Source organism: Gopherus evgoodei, chromosome 1 (assembly GCF_007399415.2).
Source record: "Gopherus evgoodei ecotype Sinaloan lineage chromosome 1, rGopEvg1_v1.p, whole genome shotgun sequence".
Taxonomy (NCBI): domain Eukaryota; kingdom Metazoa; phylum Chordata; order Testudines; family Testudinidae; genus Gopherus; species Gopherus evgoodei.
The window spans coordinates 116,492,179-116,511,317 of NC_044322.1; the positions used below are offsets into that span (position 1 = coordinate 116,492,179).

Here is a 19,139-nt window from a genome sequence, read left to right on the forward strand (position 1 = left end):
TTTGTTTATCACATGCTTATAGTGCTCTAGTTCACATGCCTAGCTCACACCCCTCCCCGTGGCCTTCTCCAGAATGTTCCTAGGCCGGTGAGCCACAGCATGCTTCCCTATGCATAAGCACCCTGTAAACCACATTTTATTTAAAATAAACACAACCATACCCTTCAGCAGCAAGCAGATTTTAAGAAAAATATAATGATCATATTTATAAACACATCCCTTTTCAGGAAAATTCCTCAACATGGGATTAACTAGAAGGTGCTTACATTCAAGCACACCCTTACTTGCTTCCCTGAATGGGAGTCAAGATAGGGGAGTTGCTCTTGTAGTCAGAGTACTGCCCTGGGACTCAGGAGATCTGAATTCTCTTTCCAGCTCTACCCCTCTATTTCTGTGTGATCTTGGGTAAGTAATTTAGTCTCTTTGTACCTCACTTTCCCATCTGTAAAATGGGGATAATATTTAATTTCTCCCATATTTGGTCAGTCTTGCCTATTTAGACTGTAAGCTCTTCAGGACAGAAGCTCTCTCTTCCTATGTGTTTGTTCAGTGACTAGCACAATGGGACACCCAGCAGCTACAAAACCAAATATATAAATAATAATTTTGAGGTGGATGGTTTCTTACGGCCACCATTGCAGATTAGGGCCTGAATCTGCTCCCAGAGAACAGCAATAAGAGTTTTGCCATTGATCTCAGTGGGAGCTGGATTGAAACCCACCTCCTGAGTCTACCTGCCAGAGCTATTTCAAACAAAGTCAAGGTAAAAGTTTTTAATTGTTAAATAGACTTCTCCCAAAGAGTAAAGTGAAAGACAATAAATAGAGCAAATGCTTAGTATGAGAAGTGGCAGATTTTGTCTGTAGGACAAAATGTTAAATTTACATGGAAGAGAGGGGCAAAGGCTTCCAGGCACACTCCAAATGTAGGACCTCTACAGTGCACAGATAAAAGGAAAGTTGTACAAAAGAGGTAAAGATTGATTATTGCCAAACTGGAGATAGTGACATCACAAGGAAAGTGACATGATGGGTAATAATGTTTAGCAATATTGGACTTGATCCAAAGGTCTTTGAAGTCAATGGAAAGATTCCCCCATTGACCTCAATGGGCTTTGGATCCAGCTATGGACACTCAAGACTGAAAATAGGTTAGATTGCCTAGAAGATTTGGCAAAGCTTTTCAGGAGAGGTCACTAATGATCTTTTTTGTTATTAGGGTTGGACCTCAGGAGATCATCTAGTCCAATCCCCTGCTCAAAGCAGGACCAATCCCCAAATGGCCCTCACAATGCTGGGTTTAGCAAGCCAATGCTCAAACCACTGAGCTATCCCTCACACTAGCCTCATTGGAACCTTTTTGGAGGTTGTTGTTCACTCTCATATCTTACCCCCTCCACCTGTCTAGTCTCAATAGATTGGGTTTGATGCTACTGGCATATTAGTTTTAGTTATTTCAATGCAGTTTGTATGTACAGGATATATAATTCTTTTGTATGGTCTTCTAATCATGAATTTCACAAATTGTTATATTTTGTGTATCCTGATTTGTAATTACTCCTAGTTAGTATTCTTACATACAGTCAATTTGTTAAGGGCTGCCATCTCTTTTGTGTGAGAGTGTGGGTGTATGCATACCCAGTTAGTACCCAGAAAATGTGCACTTGCATTTTGGAACATACAATTTAGTATAGACCCAAATTTTACAATTTAGATGGCAAAATTCTGAATTTAATCCCCCTATCAAGCATTTAAAAGACATATTATAGATGGTAGGTGGCTTTGATCCCACAACTAATTGCACAGACCAAAATACAGATGCCCTTTTTGCAGGTGTAAATGTTTTCCACAGAAAAGCCAGGCTGAACTGAAGCTTCTGTATAAATCTGTCCCATAATTGGAGAAACAAGAAGCAGGGAAGTTAATTGAACAAAATATGTAGAACAAGGTGTGATAATGCTTCCCATCTGCCCAGGGCCAGCTCCAAGTTTTTTGCCGCCTCAAGCAAAAAAAATTTCCCGTGCCCCCCCCCAGCCCCGCCCCAACACCGCCCCATTTCAACCCCTTCCCCAAATCCCTGGCCCTGCCTTCTCCCCTGAGCACACTGCATTTCCCCTCTTACCCCTCCCTTGCCTGGGAGGGAGTTGGGAGAAGCGGAGCAGTGGAGCGCTTGGGGGAGGAGGTGGAGGTGAGCTGGGGGCAGAGTGGTCCCTCTGCTTCCTCGGGTTACTTCCTGCGGACCTCTCTGCACCCACCACTGCCACACCTCACCTCCACTCCGCCTGCTCCCCTGAGCACGCCGCCGCCGCCCTGCTTCTCCCTCCTCCCTCCCAGGCTTGCTGCAAAACAGCTGATTCATGTGGCAAGCCTGGGAGGGAGGGGGGAGAAGTGGAGCGGCGGCGTGCTTCGGGGAGCAGGCAGCAGTGGAGCCAAGGTGAGCTGAGGGGGACCGGTTCCTCCGCCCTCCCCAGGGTTACTTCCTGCAGCCCTCCCCGAGTCCCTCACCTCCGCTCAGGGCCAGCTTCCGGCTTTTTGTGCCTCAAGTGAAAAAAAAAAAAGGAGCCAGAGTGCCACTCCTTGGAAAGTGGCGCCCCAAGCACATGCTTGGAATGTTGGTGCCTAGAGCCGGTCCTGTCTCCACCTAGGAAAACACATGAATGCAGTCTGAGTGTCTTCCATCATCCTAGACATGGTAATATTAGACAGTAACACAAGTACATACCCTGAACGAACTTGTCACTGTGATAGTCTATTTTAAAATATTATTTTGGAAAGTAAATACATTCATTGCTTGTTTGTGGATCTCAAGATTCCAGGTTGTCCTAGAGTTCAGGAATATTGTCTGTCTAAATCCCCTGCAGTGCTGGGAAAATCTCAACCTCAACTGATGTTTCTACTTAGTGTAAAAGGAAGTTAGGTGACATGGAAATATGCCCTTTGTCAAATAAAACAGCCTCACTCTATTCAGAGGAAACCAAGCCAGTATACTATTATAGCAGTTGGAGGATTATGTATATTTCCTCATATCTAGATGTGCCCCAATTACTTTCTTACACAACTGTCTTTCACAGCACATATAATGGAAAAAAGGTGGGGCAGGTATGCTCTTTAACTGCAATTTTCATTATTTTTGCAAACCCAGCCCTAACAACATTGCATCTCGTACCTCCTGAGGAAAGAATGCACTGCATAAACACCTGAATGAATGCAAATTCTTAGAACAAGGGCTGGAGGAGGAGAACTGTCTTGGTCCCACCTACAAAAGTTTGTGTGTGTTTTGCTGGGGACATAGAGGTCTGCTGGGTAGAGCTGTCGTGGTATGGAAGAGTTTTCAAAAGGGAGGTGGAAGAAGAGTAGACAAGAGGAAGAATTAGCCCCCATGTGCACAGGCACTGACTTTTGTTTTGGCTAGTCGGTGAGTGCTCCTCTCCTCTCCCTCCCTCCCATGTGAACGCTGGGTGGAGCCTTGAGGGGGAAGAGACTGAGTGGGGCAGGGCCTCAGGGCAGAGTATGGAGAGAGTGGGGGATGGGGCCACAGTCCAAGTGTCGGGGTTTACAAAAGATTCATCTGGCCCTGCAGGCGCTGAGCACCTCCTTTTTTTTTTGGTGGGTGCTTGAGCCCCAGAGCACCCACGGAGTCGGTTCCTATGTTCACACACCTTTTCTTGCCACCAAACCTCACAAATGAACTATAGGCTGTTCAATAATGGGCATTTCCTACCATTCTATATGGTTGCCTCCCAGAAGGAAAGGATTTATAGACGTGTGCTGTATATATAGATAAATGAATCCAATACTCATTTTTAAGGTAGTTTAGAAGGTTAAAGTGATAACACTGATCCTAATTTCTATCCAAGGCCAGCTTTTTCCAGATAGTTTGTATCTTGAGGCAGGTTCTAGCCTTTAATGGACAGCTATCTCTTCCAGGGGCTAAGTTCCAGGTTTTGTCAGATAATCAGCTTCATTGTGATTTCGGCTATTACAATCTAAATCAGGAATGACTGTACTGGTATCAGTTGCGTTATACCTGTGGAAAAACCAGTGCAATAGCTTTAAGAATTTGAATTGAACAAATGTAGTTGGCCATCTATGAAAACTAATGTGAGGTAAAAAAAACAATTATTCTGAACTGTGTTTTTTACTGTAATAGGTAAGCCTTTTGATGCTTCAAACTGCTTCAAGTTTAGAATCAAAAGATTAATATAGCAAGTTTTTGTTCTACATCATTTTGTTACATTAGGGAAGGATCTTAATGATAACTCCTGGGTAGAGCTCTGATGATGATCACATCTCAGAAAACAGAAAGATGTGGCCTGCTGGAATGTGACAGCCATGGAAAATCATGCAAACACTATGAACGGGATGGAAAAAGGTTTCATGCATTCAATTTCTAATCTTCTTCTTTCAGCTATTGCTCAAACAATGAGCACAAGGAGTGGATCAGCCCTCCCCCACAACACCCTGACCCACCACTGTCATATGAGGTTTTGCTGGTGTTTGAGTTTTAGCCTCTACTAGGAGCGGATTTGCAAGGTGCCCCAAACCACCCCACTATTGATGCGTGCCCAGCAAGCCAGCATGGGTTAAGAGGGGATATATCAACTCTGCACATGGTCTAGGCAGCCGCCATATGGGGTATCCTCTAGAGCCTCCAGCAAAACTTCTATCTCCTGGCAGAATCCATGAGTAAGTGTTACCACCTTCCCTCCCACAGCCAAATCCCTCCTGAAATGCAGTAGATCAGGAATGAAAAAAAGATGTACAAATTGCACTAGCAAGAATGAATGTGGCCCCACAAACGCAAGTTCCAAGGGTATCTTTTAAAAACAAGCATAACTGTCAGGGTTCAATTAAAAGCTGGCCTCAAGTAGAGAAGTTAGGTTCTAACTCTGGATGTGGTTGGACAGATTTCATATAGAAAGAATCTGAACACACTCAGGCAGAGTCACAAGTGAACCCCAGAGCATCCTGGAGAGGCTTTTAGTCTTTTCTTTTCCTTATTTTTAAAAAACAAGCAAGGAAAATGAATGCAAAATCTTATATGCAATATTACAGATGTCCCATTACAAAAACAAAAGCAATCAATTCAAATTAAATGTCCTCCCACAATATTAACATGTCATATGCTGTATAAAAGAGCTGTGACATTGGGGAATGGGGTGTTCTCTCCTCCCATTATCATTATGTGGCATCTTCAGAACAAGATTTGAATAGGTTTACCATTTCCTGAAGAACATGGTGAGAAATGTGGCTGCTGTGATCTGATCACCCTGCCTGTGTGAGTTTCACACAGATGCCTCCACCCTCCTCCTCTCCCAAAAAAACATCTGTGACAAACAAAACTAACTAAAATGAAACTCCCAGAGTTTTACCTAGAATCCATGAAGTCCACTAAGGACTTTGCCATTGCAATTGATTTTAAAGGGAGAGTGCTCAGATACTGTGGTGGTGATTCAGTAAGACACATAGGCCCTGCTCCTGCTCCTACTGCAATCAATGATAAAACTACCATTAACTTAAATGGTGCAAGATCAGTCTCTAAATGCCTTGGTTTTAGTGAGTATAATTAGGCATTAAGGCCCAGTTCCTCAGAAGTATTTAGGCACCTTATTCCCACTGATTAGTTAGGTGCCTAACTACCATTAAGGATCTGAGCACAAGTCCCTCGCTGCTGAATTGGACTTTTCAGCAGATAAAAGAGATTGCCTGGATTCTTGGTCATGAAGGCACAATAGTACCTAGATGCCTGACTCTGTAACAGGCAGACAGCCTAGTGAAAAGTTTCTTCTCTTCAAAACATTGAGAGTATGGTGTGAGAGGCTGCTACATCATGCCATCTACCAAAGCAGAATCACATAACGTAATAGGATGTTACTTAGTTTAGCATAACCTACTGGAATGTAGCAGAACACTTTGAAAAAAAAATCTTTTGTAGTGTGCTACATCCAGTTATATAAACTCCTCCCCTCTCTCACAACACCTACTCTTGATCATTTTTTAAAAATTCCAGATTGGGGAGAGTGAGAAGATAGGAAATAAAAAATCCAGCCCGAAAGTCATTCATTCCTCACAAAGGTTACTGTTGTTCCTATTTAGACCCATTTAGAGAACTTGAAGGTGTCAGCATTTTCTCAGTGGTTGAAACCAAACCACTAAGTGAGTGCATTGCCTGGTTTTCATCACCAGAGGTCACTGTAGCACTTTTGCTCTTTGCTAAAAGCGTTCTTTTTCCAGCAGATAAAATGAGAGAATGTAAGACTCTCACCTAACCTTAATTAGGCTTTGAAGATTGGAACAGAAAAAGACACAGAGATAGGAGTGAAAAAAACATAATAGTAAAAAGGCTGTTAAATGGGATTCACTCATCAGCTTTTGAAATGAATTTATTTCATACAAAGATGGATAGTGTGTGTGTTTCTGGTTTTGGCTGTGTATGAATCTTGTGTACAGGGCCAGTGCAACCTATTAGGCGACCTAGGTGGTCGCCTCGGGCGCTAGGATTTGGGGGGGCGGCATTTTCTTTGGCAGCAACCACAGCTGCCGGATCTTCGGCCGCCCCGGTCGCCGCCGGCATTTAGGCATGGGGGCTCAGGGAGGGCCACCTGCAGAAAGTAAGGGGGGAAGCAGCACTCAGGGGAACTCCCCACCCCAGCTCACCCCTGCCCCGCCTCCTCCCCGAGCACGCCGTGGCTGCTTCACTTCTCCTAAGCTGATTGGCGCCACAAGCCTGGGAGGCAGGAGAAGTGAAGCAGCCATGGCGTGCTCGGGGTGGAGGCGGAGCAGGAGTGAGCTGGAGCGGGGGGGTGCCTCAGGGTGGAAGGGGGGGTGGGGAGCTGCTGTGGGAGTGGGGGGGGCGCCTCAGGGCACGAAACATCTTTGCACCGGCCCTGCATGTGTATACCTCATGCCCTGGAGACAGAATCTATACTTTCAGTCTTAGTGCTGGGTTTACAGCTTCACCCTGGCTCTTGATACATCAGGTGAGTATAAGGTATTTCACAGGGAAGGTTATTCTCACTAGGGTGGTAGAAAAAATGGGGAAAGTTTTTGAAGGACCTCCAAAGAAAACTCTCATTCCAAATGATGGGATTTGTCTAGTAAATTTGCCAGCAACCATTAGCTGCATTTGAATCTGTGTTTATGAAAATATTCCCAAATATTTATTTTATGTTTATGAAAATGATGAGGAAGTAAATTTGAGGTTAGTCATTGGTGGCAATGAGGAATTCAAACCAAAAGATCCATTTGATCCAGCAATAATGTGAGTATTGGAGTTTGTAGCTGATAGCCCAGTATAGCAGACTGAGCCAAACACAGATGAAGTCAGAAATTGCTTTGGAAACAAAGTACAATACATGAATGAACTGTTAGCAATGAAGATCAATTGTTACAACAATCATTACAGTCCTTCCTGCACTTATTGATTATATAGAAGTAAACACTTCAGTTTCTACAAGCAGGATAATAATGTTCTTTTCAAACAGTATTGGTGGAATAAAAAAATACTTAGCTCTTGCTTTTTAGAGCTCAAAAACACTTTCAAAAGGAAGGTATCATTATCCCATTTTACAGATGAGAAAATAGAGGCACAGAAAGCTAAAAGGTCTCGCTTCTGGCCAGTGGCAGGTCCAGTAACAGAACTCAAGTTTCCTAACTGTGGTGCCCACTCCACTGAACCACACAGGGTAAAATAGAGATTCAATTTCAGACTCCAAGAAATACAACTCTACCTCGATATAACACCACCCGATATAACACAAATTCAGATATAAATGGCAAAGCAGTGCTTCGGGGAGGGGGGCTGCGCACTCTAGTGGATCAAAGCAAGTTGGATATTACGCAGTTTCACCTATAACACGGCAAGATTTTTTGGCTCCCGAGGACAGCATTATATTGAGGTAGAGGTGTAAGTAAATTTGCTGCAAATTCTTCACTTCTCTTTTTCCTTACAAGTCCATTCAGTTTTGTTGAAGTGTCTGAGAGGTGTGTGTTTGCATAATATACCTATATCAGAGATCAAATTAGATCTGTTTTTTGTCAACAGAGGTCAGTCATTATTCTGAATGTAACTACCTTTTCTTATCAGTCCACCAGACTAAGGTAGTGCAGGGAAGGGTGGCTAGGAGAAACATACAACTTTCAGTGCTTTATATTGTTAACAAGCCGCTTCTTGCATTGAAATTATATCACAGGAGGTTGATGTTTACACAAATATTGTAACACATACTAGGGGACTAATGTTTTAGTTTGCAACAACATACTTGTGGGAATTATTGCATTCAAAGGCCATGTCTATTATACCTATATGCAACTGTAGCTATGCTAGGATAACCCCATAGTGTAGATACAGCCTACTCTGACAGAAGGGTTTTTTCCATAGGTGTAGGACCAATGGTAGCTAGGCAGACACAGGCCCAGCTGCATCTACACCAGAAATTAGGTGGGCATAGTTATGTCATTCAGCTGTGTGGATTTGTCACACCCCTGAGTGATGTAGCTGTCGATCTAAGTTTCAAATGAAAGCCCAGGCCAAACTTAGTGACAAACTAAAGTTGCCAGATGACACCTGACCTCACAAGTAAATAATAAAGGCCAGCCAATGGTACCCACACTGTAAGGTCCATCCTGGTATGCTGTGTTATTTTTGTTTGTTTGTATTACTGCTTCAGGTGGGTACCTAGATTAACATCCCTTTCTGATGTAAAGGCATAACCCAAATAGCCCCTGGCATTGTTTTTGTCCAAATATCTTCTTTTAACTTAGGCTGTAGGAGATTAAAAATTCTTAAACAGCAGGTGTTTTTCAATGACTGCAGGTAGTTTATAAACAACATCCTTTTTATTCAAGTTCTTCCACTTCCTGTGCTGCGAATAAGAGGAACAGTCTAAGTCCATTGTTTTGTTCATCTGAGGAAGTTTCAGTCACCTGACTGAGGAAGCTTCAGTCACCTGAATGCCTAAGAGGTGGAAAGATGGATTTGGAGTCACAAAGTCTCTTTGTTCAAGTTTCTTTGTCTTTCAAATGAGGATAGTAATATTAATATTTGCTTAACATACATGGGTTCAGGGACTCTAAATTAACCACTCTTTGGAAAATATGATAACATCTTTGTCTGAAAGATGCTATGCAAGTTCAAAGTCCTATTATCATTACTCATGTATTACTCACACTGTATAAATCGGTGGGTCTAAGGGGAAATGAGTAAGTCTGCTTTCAGCAAGCAGAAACTTTTTAATCTCCTCTTTCATTCACAGATGGTTGTATTCCCCTCACTCTCACCCAGATTACCCACCCAACAAAAGCTTTTTGAGATTGGAAATTTTTCCTGGGGTAAAGACAAACTGAACTGGCTAAAAGGTAGTTGTTTTTATTGCAAGAGGACTTAAAAAAAAACAAAAAACCCTCATTTACTTCAGCAATGAGGAATGCCTATTGTTATTCATTGTTTCTTATCATTGCTGATACTATTGTAAAGCCAAGATCAAATAGTAAGTGTTCTGCTCAAGGGCTGCTAGTGCCCAGGAATTAGTAGCTGAAATAGTGGTACAGTGCTAGTGATAACAGCAGATTCATTTCAAATATTGTAAGGTGGTGTCATCATAGAATATCAGGGTTGGAAGAGACCTCAAGAGGTCATCTAGTCCATATTCAACATACTAACTAATACGTTGTTGGTAGAAAAATATTAACTAGCTGTCTAGCTATCTGATTTGTGATTGCATACAGCCAGTGAGATCTCAAGTTACTGTTTGTGCCTACAATTCACTGTGGGCACAAAAATATGGCCACAGTTATTGCTGGCCAAAAATTACACTCATAAAAAAAGAGACCATTGCTGAAAATCAAGGCCTCAACTTTTTTATTTTTTTCAGACTGTCTCTTTTCTTTCTTTCTTTCTTTCTTTCTTTCTTTCTTTCTTTAGTTGATAGAAAGGACAGGTAATGGGAATCTAAATTGCTCAAGGAGAATGGATGGACTACAATGAACAAGAACTAATATTGATTCTTGAAATTTTACACCTGTGAAACCAAACCTACAATGAGTTTCACTTGCAATGAAGATTGAGAAAGAGTCTCATAAGAAAGTAAATAAAGTAGGCAATTTAGCACCATAGCTTTCTAGTCCTTTTAACTGGGCCAGGCTATTACTCATACAGTCTGACCTCTTTGATTTAAAAGTTCTTAATTACAGTGTGTTTTGCAACTAAAAATGCTAGCATTATTTGTCCTACTGGAGGAAATACCCACAGACAATAAAGAAGACAGATTATCCATTTTTAACTGTAACAAAGAGGGTGAGGTCATATATTTTATTGGACCAACTTCCGTTGGTTAAAAGAGACAAGCTTTCGAGCTACACCCACACAGCTTCCTGCAGCCCCCATTGGCTTGGAATGGTGAACCACAGCCAGTGGGAGCTGCTATCCGCTGAACCTGCAGACGCTGCAGGTAAACAAACCATCCTGGCCGGCCAGCGGACTTCCCTGATGGGCCGCATGCTAAAGGTTGCCGATGCCTGAGCTACACAGAGCTCTTCTTAAGAGCACTGTGCAAGCTCAAAATCTTGTCTCACCAACAGAAGTTGGTCCAGTAAAAGATATTACCTCCCCCACTTTGTCTCTCTAATATCCTGGGACCCACACGGCCACAAGAACCCTTTTTTAACCATTAATTTAAGACAGCTATGCAAGTCACCATATAAAAAGTTAAAACACTGTAAGTATGAAAAAAGAACACTTGAGAAAGTTTAAATGAAAACATTTTGAAGTCCAAGGTAAGTGTGGTACCAATTCTTGTACTTTAGAATGAATCTCATAATGTTTGGTATTTTTCTTAAAGCCTGAGCTTCTGGAGTCGAGTGATTCCATAAGAATCTCACTTTAATTAAAAGGAAGGGTGAGATTTTTGTCCTTGTGATTGCAGAGAAAAGCTTGCAAACATTAATTCTAAAAGCTTAAGAAACAGAAGGCAAATAACTCAAGGTTTATTATTATTTAAAAAGCTCATTATTTTGAAGCCAAATCATGGGTTTTTTTAGCAGGTGCTGACTCATGATTTTCAGCACATAGGATTGACCAAACTGTAAGTCTCCCCGTTTTTGTGACATTTCAAATTTTTCATGGCCTTTAAATACAGGTTATCTTTGAAAAAGATAGAGAGATTTGTGCATTAAGGGTGAAATTCAGTCCTGTTCCAAGCCAGAACAATAGTGCGACTTAAGAAGACCTTTTGCTGGCCCATTGCATGGGGGTGATTTTCATTCGGTGTTATTAAGTTATAAATTAGTGCAATAATTGTTCTGCAAATACATGGTTGTGAAATCCTCACTCAGACAAAACTTCCATGAAAGTTAGCAAGAATTTTGACTTGTCTATGGGGCCTGGGCCCCAAATCAAGTGTACAGAGTACAGTCAAAACATGAAGTGATGTTACATGTATAGTATAGTGATTGTTTAGGTATCCAGTCAATAAAAATCCCTGCTCATTTTCAAAAAACATATTAAGGGTCTGCTTTAGAACGTGCAGCATTTGGGAATATTTTGTTAAATGGCCTCATTTTACGTTTTTTTTTTTTTTAATCATGTAAATTATGGGCCCGGTCAGGCCACCAAGCAAGTGTTTCAATGGCTTTAAAACAGATAACACAAAACGGTCCTGTGTTATTTCAGTAGGAATTTCTTTAGAAGCAGGGAGTCACAATGAGAATTTAGCAGGACAGATTGTTTTGGTTTATAATGAAAATGATATACTCCTGATACATGCACCTCCCTGAGTCTTTGGATGAAATATATTAAAATCTACTACATCCTGAACTGAATTAAGGTATAGTCTGAGGAACAGATTTCCAAAAGAGCTCTGCTCCTGTTTCATCAGTGGGAGCTCTTTTGAAACTCTAGTCAAGATGAAACCATTGGGGTTCTCTGTCATTAACAAAGAATGTACAGAATTTAAGGATTGCTACCATGGAATTTCATCCTCTTGTGATTCAAAGTACATGGGCCCTGGTCATTATATCTTTCATGCATGAGAAAATCAAGCTTAGGTATGCAAGAACACAGCTGCCGTAGAGCTCTTACAGAGCTGAAGTATAAAAAAGGTCTTAGGGACTAGACTCTCCATATTGATGTGATCTTTTAGCAATTTTTGATACCATTGATCCTCTTCTCCGTTTGTATCCTGTCTCTGGATGATCGCATATCACAGAGCCCAACTGTTTCTTCTATACTGAAGACATAGATGTACCTTTCCGCTTCTGACCTCTCTCCCACTGTCCAAACTAAAATTTTAGCCTTGTGGATATCCAGCCTTCAGCTTAAGCTCAACATACACAAAACAGAGCTCCTAATCTTTCCCTCCAAGCACTCCTTCCACTATTCTCAATCCCATGCACAGCTCTGAACCCAGGCATAATCTTTCACGTGGCCTTCTTTCTAGGTCCACACATCCAGGATGCATTTAGCTCTTGCCTCTTCTTTCTGCATAACATCATAAGGACAAGTCTACACTACAAAAGTAAGTCAACCTAAGTTATGTCAATGTTCAGCCACCATAGTAATTAAATTGCTTTTGTGTCTGCAGTGCGCACCCTCACCAGGGGCGCTTGCACCATTTTAACTGTCAGTGTGGAGCATTGTGGGACAGCTTATGAAAGGTAGTAACAGTCAACATAAGCAATGCAGTGTCTACACTGACACTGCATCGAACTTACTACATCGATCTAAGCACTACACCTCTCACAGAGGTGGAATTATTAGGTTGGTGTAGTGGGTGAGTTACATCAGTGGGAGCTACACTTTAGTGTAGCCACTTACTGAGTTTGATCGATGTAAGGCAGCTTATGTCAACCTAGCTCTGTAGTGTAGACCAGGGCCAAAAAAGGGCCTTTCTTCTCTGTCCACACAGTTAAAAGTCTCCTCCGGGCCCTCACTATCTTGCATCTTCACTACTAATACATCCTCCCATCTGGCCTTGACAAATGCAATCTTAGGGTATGTCTACATTTAAAACACTACAGCAGCACAGCTGCAGTGCTGAAGCTGTGGTGCTTCAGTGTAGACACGCTCTATAACAGTGGGTGGTGTTCTCCCATCACTGTAGTTAATTCACAAGAGACAGTAACGAGGTCGACAGAAAATTCTTCTCTCGACCTCGCGCTGTTTACACCGGGGTTAGGTCAGCATAGCTGTGTCTCTCAGGAGTATGGATTTTTCACACTCCTGAGAAACGTAGCTAGGACGATGTACGTTTTCAGTGTAGACCAGCCCTTACTTCACTTTCATCCATTCAAAATACTGCTGCAAAGGTCACTATCCTCTAGTGGTTAATTTGTAATGAAAGAGGTGCCAGTTCTCAAGCAATTAGGTGCAGGGGTTCAAGCAATTTTTTTACATTCATAACTGATGCAGCAAGCCCAGGGGTGCCAGGGCTCAGCCCTGGCACAAATTAAGCACAGCTATTCTGCTATCTTGTTGCTTCAACCACATCACTTCTCTCTTTGTATCCCTCTACTGGCTCCTCCTTCTCCACTGCATTAAAAACAAACTACTTGTCCTCACTTATAAGACCTTTCACAGCCCATCCCTGCCTTACCTATAATTTCTTAGGTAGCATCAAAAATCAGTTCCCACCTTTGCAATGCAAGTGATGCCAGTCTTATCTGCCCATTTGTAAAATTTTCTAACAAACACCGTTGTGCTTTTTTCCCTTTTTGCCTCTTATGATGGAAGGAGCTCCTGAAATATCCTCAAAGCCACTGTTACTGTCATTTCAGCCCTAACAGCTGATCCTCTTTCATTATGGTTTGACTTTTCATAAGTACATAGTGCATTACTTATGCCCATGATAAAAAATAATAATGTAACTTTATAGTTATTGGCAAGTATTTTATATGGACATCTGCAGTATTGCTTCTTGGTTAATGGCCAACTAAACCATTAACAGCAACTAATGGTGTAGAAGAAAAATTTCCTCCAGTGCTACTTTCTAATTGTTAGAAAAGCAAACTAAAAATACACTTTGCAGGTTTAGGGCCAGATTCTTAGCTGGTACAAACAGATGTAACTCCATTGACTTCAATCTCTTTGTGCTGATTTACAACAGCTGAGGACCTGGCCCATTGATTTCTGGAAAAATAAAAGCTTAGAAATAAACAAACAAATAGGATGAGACTTGTCTCAGTCTCCCCATTGATTTTATTTGTATTTTTAAAAGACTTGCAAAAAATCAGATAAAATAAATATCCGCTTACATGATATTTTAAAATATGCTTGCTCCTTGCTCACGTTTGATTGGTCTTTAAACACTCTACACCAGTGTTTCTCAAACTGGGGTCGCCACTTGTGTAGGAAAAGCCCCTGGCGGGCTGGGCTGGTTTGTTTACCTGTCCCGTCCGCAGATCCAGCCGATCACGGCTCCCACTGGCCGCGGTTCGCCGCTGCAGGCCAATGGGGGCTGCTGGAAGTGGCGGCCAGTAAGTCCCTCAGCCCGCGCTGCTTCTAGCAGCTCCCATTGGCCTGCAGCGGCTAACCGCACCCACCCTCTGCAGATGGTTTTTATGTATCTATGCTGCTCTATGAAACTGCAATAGTTCCATTGCTGTGGGGACCTTCTGTGGGATCTGTGAGAAATGGGGTGGATTTAATTCTAAAAGAGGTATGAAATGGTAATTAGATACTTTGCACTGCGCATTAAGAAAATACCAGGTGAAAGTGTAAAGTGAACTTTTAAAACAATGTTTTGATTTCAACTGGATAACACATCAATTTAATTTGTTTTGTTTTTTCTCCAAGCTAATTCAAATATCAGCAGGGTCTTAAATACACCCTATAGTTCTCCAGTGTCATGGCCAAGCAAGAGCAGATCAGATTAGGAGCACACCTCACCACTGCTGGATATGTTGAATTTCCAAATATTTTCCTGCTTTGCCTTGATTGGCATGGTGGAGATTGACTAAGAAAGCCAGTAGAACTCTTGTTAGATATTCATCAAAGCAGGGTCAGCTCCAGGCACCAGCCAAGCAAGCTCATGCTTGGGGCATCAGATTCTACGGGGTGGCTTCTCTCCAATCCTAGGGTGGCATGGCAGGTTTTGGGGTTTTTTTGGTTCCCCGATCCGGCCGCCCTCTAGGGGGTGGAGGAGGGGAGCGCCCTGCAGCAAACTCGGCAGGGCAACCCACGTCTTTCCCTCCCAGCCAACCAGAATGGCGCAGAGCCCTCCTGGCAGGCTGCGCGGCGGTCGGGGCTGCGGGGCGAGTGCCCCGCTGAAGCCCTGGCTGCCCCCCTTCTTTCTCTCCCCTACTCCCTCCCCCTCACCCCTTTAGACCAGGAGCACACTCTGCAGCACAGGGAGTCCCCCTGCACCCTGGCTTCGGCCGCCATGTAGGGTTTTTTTGTTTTGCCTTTTTCTCTGCTTTGCCATCCGTGCCTTCCCCCCAACCCCGCGCTTTGCCGCTCCACACACATCCTTTTTTTTTTCTTTTTTCGCTAGGGCAGCAAAAAAGCCAGAGCCAGCCCTGCATCAAAGTGTCCTGTTGTTATTAGAGATGGACCTGAGCCACCATGTTCAGATCTAGACTTTCTCAACTTTTGGGTTATTTGAATCTAGGATTTTAGTTCAACCTACAGAAGAGATAGGGCCAGTCATAATGTTTGGACCTGGACTCAAACTTTTCTAAAATGTTGGGATTATCTCATCTAGGGATTTGGTTTAAATCTATCCCAAGTTATTATGTACAATTGTCCTTTTGTTTCATACAAGAAAGTGGGATTTTGTTTTTGGCTTTTTAGAAATGTTATTCATTGTCTATTCGGGACCAGTACAAAAGCCAAAATCCATTCTTCTGTTAATAGTTGTGCCATTGACTCTCTACTCTTAAAGGAAGATGAATACTTTCTTTCTATGCCTATAATAGAAAAATACAAATAGAACTTAAGTTTCATCAGATCTTTGTAGATGTTTAACATAGATGATGCGCTTCATTCTAAACTTCTGAATACTGTTTTGAATTGTGAACAGAAGGAAGAGGTGTTTGTTTCCCCAGTGGTGCTTGCCAAATTGTATGGATCAGATGTTTGTTGGACCAGACCAGAAGTACATTGTAAGAAATGTAGCACGGATGTAGCACGGGCCTTCATCCAGAACAGAATGTCACCCTGTGCTTAACTTCAAGCATGTGAGGGAGCTCAGTGAAGTCAAAGCGATTGCTCATGAGCTCAATTTAAGCACATGCTTAAGTGCTTTGCTGGATCATAGCCATAGTATCCGGGAAATGTGTGTGAATAATTATAGTAAGTTAAGTTAACACACAACTCTCTTCCAGCAGATACTGTAGTCATTTACAGTTGTGCCATTCAGCGGCTTCAGGCAAACAGCCTTCGATCTGAGCAGTCAAACATTTGATTCTACGCAGAACTTCTAAGAACCTTCATGTTGTGCTTAGAACTGGTATCAGAATTAGTTCAGAGGTCCCAAGATGAACATTGTAATTATGGTTCATATAAGAACTTTGCTATTTTCTCCAGAATGGGGAGCTTGGGGCTTTGTGGAAATGTCTTACATTTTTTTTCTCTGGTGCCCATTTGACTGATGGCCTTGATGCCGCGACTGCTTCTTCCTCCTCTTCTGATTTATATCCCTGTATTTCTTCTTCAAACACTGCATCAAACTGGGGCTTTGGCATTAAAGCCTGTCTTCTTATTCTAGTTGTGTGAAGCTTCCTTGGGGTTCCCCTCTGACCTGCTAAATCTGACAGTTTCTCTCTCCTATCTAACTGCTCCATCGAAACCATCTCCTGCTGACGACGGTTTGCTGCAAGGGAGCCTGCTCGGAGCTGTGGCCTGAACATGATGGAGACCATTGAATCAGAATCACTGCTGTAATCACCTGGACGGTAACACAGAAGGGAATGGTTTTATTAAAAAAGAGAGAGAGTATTTTATTAAGAACTATTAAAAGAAAATACTTAATATAACAAAGTATTATTCTGAGGTTATACATGTTGCACTGGAGCTGTAGGGCTTGAGGCAATTACTGTAAAATAATGTACCTGTTATGAGGTACAATTAAAATAACCTACATTTCTTAAATAGTGGAGAGAGACAATGGATTCTTGGCAGATAGTGCATTCTGTATTGGGCTTTGTTTTCCCCAGGAGCTTTAATAAATGAGCATACTCTGCTCCATGTTAATAGCTCTCAATGCTGCTATTGTCATATTATCCCATGCAGGAGACTCATTCCTGTAAGTTTTAATGTTCTGCAAGTTATTCAAGCAGATAACCAAACCCATAATTCTGAAGCATTACAAAAAACAGAACTTAGGACTGAAAGTGACTGCTGAGAGGTTTCCAGCTGGAAATGTACAGGTCACCTGCAATTAACAAGACCGAAAGAACCAGTTGCACCTGAAAGTTTGGCTTCAGGGCCCTTTGATTAACCTGGGTGTGTCAGAGCATGAGCCTTTTCCCTGAAGTCAAAGTTCCCTAACCTTATTAGAAACATACCCTTTGGCACCCAAGGCACTTCCATGGTCTCTGATGCAAAACTTTTGCCTACATCAAGGTGAACTAGCCCTCTTGTCCTATTTATTTAACTAAGCAAATCTCTGCTCTTTCCTTAAATACAGGCCTTCTGAAGTCTGCAGGTGTAAAAATAAATTAGCCATACTACTACATAATTACTCATAAAAATTACAGAAACCTCCAAATAAACAAAAATACATGAAGGGTTCTAGAACAGATTGTATCCTGTTGCAATTAAACACACACATAGTTGTCTCAAAGAAAATGGACACTATGAAGAACATATTTTCAGATTTGAAAGACGACTGAACATAATAAGGTGGCCTATATCTATATCTAGCCAGATGGGGTAATCAGTGATAAAAAGTGTCGGATATATTGGTCATAGAAATACGTACTTGTGTGAAACAGGAGAAAAATGACCACTATTTTGCAATTTGGTTAATTCGTTTTACCGTGCTGCTTAGGATACTCAAGCAACCAAAGCCCCAGATCCTCACATGTATTTAGATGCCTAAGTCCCATGGGGTCTGTCAATGTGACTAACTCTCTTTGCATCCTATTGACCCACTGTGTTCTGCTGAAGTTTGTTTTGCCTTCCCTAATTTTTGCCAGTGGGTAGCACAAGCTCCTGATTATTGTAAACTCCCTGCATAGATTCCCTGATTGTATCTGTAAAACTATATGCCCTGGGCTAGGTTCTCAGCCCAGCTCAGCTGCTTTGCACCATTCCTGGGGTATGTCCCAAAGTCTCCAATGAAATAATACAAGATTTGCTAATGGCAGCTATAAGGGAAGCTTAGGCCCTAAGAAGGGGATGCAATAGATCTTCGTATCATAGACTGTTGTGCTGAAATATTTAACAGCTTTTTAGCAGGACTGATATCCCTTGACCCATAAATCCAGTTAGTTACCACCTGTTGTTCTATATCTCTAGTTCAGCAATTGCTTCGAAAATAAATAACTTTGAAGGTTTTGGCTGGGTTCTTATCAAGTGTTCCATACTGTGTTATGCACCCAATGTATGCACAACCTGAAGTGGGTAGTTTGCTTATACAGATCACAAACACTCTCTTTTGTTTCAATAGGAAAAAAGAAATGGAATGATTTTGCACATGCAGGAAACAAGCAACATTTGGCTTTTCACTATTTTTCTACAAAGATGATTAAAAAAAACAGTGTCATTCACTGCCAGATTTTTAATTTTGCCAAAAATGAATAGCCATTTTCAACAGCCTAAACATGTGTTTCAGGAGTTCGCATGTAAACAAAAAGCAGAGAGGTGTCTGGTGGTGCATGATCTAACGGGTAGGACAATGGATGGAGAGTTAAGAGACCTGGGTTCCATGCCTACCTCTGACACTGGCCAGCTATGTGACCTTGACAAGTTACATCACTGCTCTTGACCTCTGTTTCCCCTCCCACCTAGTGTTTGTCTTGTCTACTTAGATTGTAAGCCGTTCAGAGTAGGACTGCATCTTACTATGTGTATGTAGAGTACATACTACAAGAGGGCCTGATCTGCTACTGTCATACCAAGAAGAAGAAGAAAATGTATATCACCGTGGAGATGAGGGAAGAGACAATAGACCAGGGGTCGGCAACCTCCAGCATGCGGCTCGC

At 42.1% G+C, this 19,139-nt stretch overlaps 1 protein-coding gene across 1 annotated transcript in view; it reads right to left on the reverse strand.

Moving 5' to 3' along the window:
* Positions 1–16,505: 16,505 nt before the first annotated feature.
* SLC9A4 (solute carrier family 9 member A4) overlaps positions 16,506–19,139 on the reverse strand; it is a 39,172-nt gene continuing 36,538 nt past the window's right edge. The window contains exon 12 of the mRNA XM_030551754.1: positions 16,506–16,879. Within this exon, the coding sequence (XP_030407614.1) occupies positions 16,506–16,879 (374 nt within the window). The remainder of the gene's footprint in view (positions 16,880–19,139) is intronic.